Below are 5,028 nucleotides of genomic sequence, written 5' to 3' on the forward strand. Positions count from 1 at the left end.
TATCTAAAATATGTTATAAGTTCTAGCATCCCATTTTGAGCAAAATAATCTAATCCAAGTGATACAATGCCATCTGAGGCTTGCCAAAGGGTCACAATAACAAATTACTGAAAAATCAAGGAGTTCATTATATGTGATATGTATTTCCACTGTTAGTACATTAGTGCCACACAATCAGTGGTATTCTGAAATGATCCATCTTCAGATGTAGAGGAAACCTTGGCTAAACTGGTCAAATAATTGTGGCCTGGGGCAGTTAAATACCTGGTTTATATTACAAACTAAGAATGCCAACTGGGTCCAGCTCAATTCTGAAAAGAAATATATCCGGAAAGGCCACTTATAAATCAGTTTCCAACTTTTACAATTTTAGAGTCTAATCTGACTTCCTGTATTTCAATCTGCTACTCTTAAAACAACAAACAGTAGTACACAGTTTTATAGGTGCAAAACTAAACAAACAACTTCAGGAAAGTTACTCATATAAGAATCTTCAACAGCAAGTTCAAATTTTGCCTTTATTTACAAAATGGCCTGATAAAATATCCCCCCCCCCAATACTTACAGGTCTCTTCCACAACACACTTCACACATTGATTTTAGCAATGTTAATAGCACCATTCGTTTATTATTTAAAATCAAGAAGATTTCATTTCAGTCACTACGTTGATTCACAATCATTTACATCCATGGATGAGATAAGTGAGCATACTGGGACTGTCTGCAGCTCCACGGTACAGATGCCTGGGTCCAGCACAAACAGCTTTGCACTTATCAGTTATGAAGGGTCTCCACAGTGAGTAGATACTATGAGAATTTTCGTGCCACAAAGTTTAATAATCCTCCATGTTTGTATAACGTTATTTCCACATTGTTTTCAAAGGAAGCAATTGCGCAGAACACTTTTCCAGTGCTTGTCTTTAAACAAACAAAAATACCTCATATCAGTGGTAAAATCTTCAAAGTTACTTATTTATTTAGTGGCTAGGACCATTTGCCTTCATACTCAATGACTATACTTGCCAGATAGTCTGCCCGACCTTCCTGGTCTTAATTTCATATAGTCCTAATGCCTGAAACCCTTTCACTTGGGGGAAAACAAAACAAAACAACAAAAAACCATCTGAGATACCTGACCTAGCACTTCATTGTTAAGTAGAAAAACAGATATTCTACATGACAGGTATTATACAACCTAGAACACTAAATCAAAGGGCTTATATTTTCATTTATTAATTAGAGAAGTTATACTTCACTACTCATATTCGCATTACATTAGATATTCATCGCATATAATATCTGCTACTCTTTTTCTTCCTAGTTGTAAAGTTTACTACCCTAACCCTGAATGCTCAACTCTGCCTTTTCTTTAGAATAGTGTATATACCTAAATTAAAATTAGATCAGGACAGAAAGAGCTGGAAACAAGGAAAAGGAAGTTGACATATGTAACTGGAAATCAAGCTTTCCCAAGGATACTGTCATTTGGCCATCTGGGGTCCTAAGTCAGCAACTGCCCAGTGCTTCAATATTTCCAAACTTAACCAACATTAAGGCATCTTATCACTCCTTAACTCAAACTGTATTCAATGCACCCTTATCTCTTGTCATACAGATATGAATACCTACTCTAAACCTCCCACTTGGTTTGTAGAACATCTTGTTTCTAAATTCCTCTCAGAAGGACAACTTCCTAACCCTGACAAGAGACCCATCTAACCCTGTAAATCCCACAGCATTCAGCACATCATCAGCAATCAGCTCCACTACTTAGGAAAGTGTAATTAAAACTGATGATGACTAGTAAGATTTTTTTGTGCAAATTTTAAATAGGGGTTGTATCTATATATCTAGGTGAAACTCTAGTACCATATATGGGCGCTTAACAAACCCTATCTGATGGAAGCAGTATGATATGCAATAAAGAACAATGACTTCAAATGCCAAGAGACATGTGGTTCAATTCTATGTTACTAACTTCTTATGTACCTTAGGTAACCCTCTTCTCTGGTTTACTTATCTATAGAATGAGGTAGTTGGACCAAATGATTTAAAAGATCTCGTTCAGATCTAATGAATCTAAAATTCTTTGATTCTAGCAGTAGATTTAGGCACATTATGCAGGAACCTTTTTTCTTTCTTATTTAACAATAAATTCTGGGGAAATTTTATGTGCAGTCAGTGTTTAAGAGGGACACCCTCAGGACTTACTGGAGATGGCTGCTAAAATGTAAAGCACAAGGGAGGTAAGGTAAGCTCATGGCACTGGAAAATGCCAGGAGAGAATCAAGATGGACTTAAATAGCTTTGCTAGGGAAATTAAGCACAACCTGCATGTATATGCGTGCCTGAATGTGTGTGTATGTGTGAATGCTAAACCTTTCTACAAAGAAAAAAACAAAGCTTTTCCAATCACATAGCTACAGAATTAATAAACATGTCCTTGAGAGAGTTTAACCTGAACATAACCAGGGTCCCTATATAGTACACAAAGGAGCATGGAATTTTTTTCTTTCCATTGAAGAAATTGATTCCTTTTATGAAGTGATTATCTGACAAACCTTTAATCGACCATTAAAAATAATGAGTGTGTGTGTACATTATTTTGCAAGGCAATATATACCATTGTGCAACAACTTATACCAAATCAATCTGCTTTTCCTTAACTTTCAGGGTTCATAACCTTTTGGGATTTCACAACTCTCTCCACAGGTCTTTTTTCTAGACTACGCATCTAGTTCTTTCTACTTTTCCTCAGAGAACATCAATTGTATTAACACAGGCTTAAGTATGTAGGAAACAGTCACCTTAAACTATAACTTATGTTCATTAGTTGATATTAGTATGCAATTTAGAATAAGTATTTCTTATTCAATTTATAACCATATATTTGAGTCCACAGTACACAATCATACATTTGAGAATTTCAGAAATACCTTTATATTTAATGTAATTCCAGGAGACAGTTCTTCGGGAAATGTTAAAGAAAATGTTTCTCTGCCAGAAAGGCCCAAGGAATCTGCATTTTCTCCGGGAAGGAACTGAAGTGGAGCTATGCCAATTCCAATCAAATGATCTTTGTGAATTTTTTCATAACTTTCAGCCAAAACAGCTTTCACACCCTGTAACAAACATGCATTTTGTTTCCTCCAACCATCTATGAAGATTGCTTTATTAAGCATTTTAAAAGGGGGAAAAAAAAACTTTTGGCCTTTCTGCCAAAAAGTTAAACACTTTCAGATTAAAACACTTTTAACCTAATACCCCATACTGAAGGTCAGAGTTGTATCAAAGTACTTAGAGGCCATTTTAAAAATTTGTTTACATTTTTTTAAATTGTTATAAAAATATATGTAACACATCTGCCAATTCAACATTTTTCAGGTATATAATTTAGTGGTATCAATTATACTAACAGAAGCCCTTTACAGATTATTTTTCTGTATTTTTAAGTAGCTCCCTAAGTTACTCTGGTTTCCCTCAGCTACTGCAGGGTTGAGTACAGCCAGTGCCTACCACACAGAAAGAGCTCCATAAACTGGGGCGGCTGCTTTGACCTCAAGTATGGCTCAGGAGGATTTGTTTACACATGGCAGATCTAATACACGTGCTCATCAGCACTTCCTCCTAAAATGCCACTAAAATAAAAGGAAAAAGGAGGTATAAACCCACAGGGACAAAGGGAATAAGACGAGAGAATTCTATAAATACTTAGAAGATAGAGAGAGAGTAACTGACTTAGCGGGGACAATGTTGAAGCTACAAAGCGGTAAATTAAAATTACAGAGTGTTAGCAGTAAAGTCTGAGTCAATTTGCAACACAGAACCCAGAAAAGGCTTGAGATTCAGAGGTATGAAATTCTCAGAACATTGTGGGTACTGGTTAGAAGTCTATAAAAATAAGGTGATAACATCTCCAGTTCAATCCCTACTCCTGAATTACCAAAAACACAAAAAACCAAACCCATTGCTGTTGAGTTGATTCTGACTCATGAAGCCCCCACGTGTTACAGAGTACAACTGTTTCATAGGGTCTTCTTGGCTGTAATCTTAATGAAAACATCACCAGGCCGTTCTTCTACAGTACTGTTGTATGGACTCAAACTGCCAACCTTTAGGTTAGTAGTAGAGCACAAACTTCTACACCCAGGTACCTCCTACTCCTGAATACTGAATACTGGAGGTTTACTCTTGGGAGAAAATTAATTAAGAAGGCTCTAGATTAGTGTTTCTCAACCTTTTTTTCATTACAGACGCCCTAAGGAGCCTTTTTTGAGCCCTGGTAGTGCAGTGGTTAAAGTGATTGACTGGGTAACCAAACGCTTGGCGGTTCAAAACCACCAGCAGCTCCACAAGAGAAAGAAACGGCAGTCTGCTTCCATAGAAATTTACAGCCTTGGAAACCCTATGGGGTCACTATGAGGTGGAATCGACTCCAAGGCAGTGGGTTGGGTCTGGTTTTTAGAAGGAGTCTTTTTTAGACATTTTCCTCCTCATCATGACCCCACAATTTTAATACCATAAATATACCTTGTCTGTTTATGTACTTTATGTGTACTTATGCTTTACACATATAAAAAAAAGAATTTTTTTTTTTTAACAACTCAACCAATTTTCACCCCTTGGGAGTTCTATCACTGCCTTTGAGAATGCATGGTCTAGACTGAGAAACACAGGGCAAAGGGATATGATTTAAAGTGGGGGATTAATCTGAAGCCTGTATCCTGAATGGGGAGATTCTCATTATGACCTGGCATTTAAGATGCCAGCATATATTACTCACCCCACTAGCAGGAGACTGGAGTCTCCTTCTGTGCATAAATTGAATGGCTTCAGAGAAAACACAAATACTGACATTTAGGGTTCTCTGAATGAAAAAGGTAGCTTATCACCCAATTATTTACAGTGAGGTCCACTAACTGACAAACCCAGTCTACACCTACAACTTATGATCAGTTTTTTAATGTCTAACTGAATGGTCAGCCAAGGATCACCAGCTATATCGGAAAGCCATATATATATACGTAC

The 5,028-nt window shown here is 36.8% G+C and overlaps 1 protein-coding gene across 1 annotated transcript in view; it reads right to left on the reverse strand.

The window, feature by feature from the left end:
- Positions 1–299: 299 nt before the first annotated feature.
- Positions 300–5,028, reverse strand: part of IREB2 (iron responsive element binding protein 2) — a 45,166-nt gene continuing 40,437 nt past the window's right edge. Inside the window, exons 21-22 of the mRNA XM_004387466.2 lie at positions 2,937–3,122; positions 300–918 (exon numbers count right to left, since the gene is read on the reverse strand). Coding sequence (XP_004387523.1) covers positions 808–918; positions 2,937–3,122 — 297 coding nt within the window. The 3' untranslated portion in view covers positions 300–807. The remainder of the gene's footprint in view (positions 919–2,936; positions 3,123–5,028) is intronic.

This window comes from Trichechus manatus, unplaced genomic scaffold, assembly GCF_000243295.1.
Source record: "Trichechus manatus latirostris isolate Lorelei unplaced genomic scaffold, TriManLat1.0 scaffold00186, whole genome shotgun sequence".
Classification (NCBI taxonomy): Eukaryota; Metazoa; Chordata; class Mammalia; order Sirenia; family Trichechidae; genus Trichechus; species Trichechus manatus.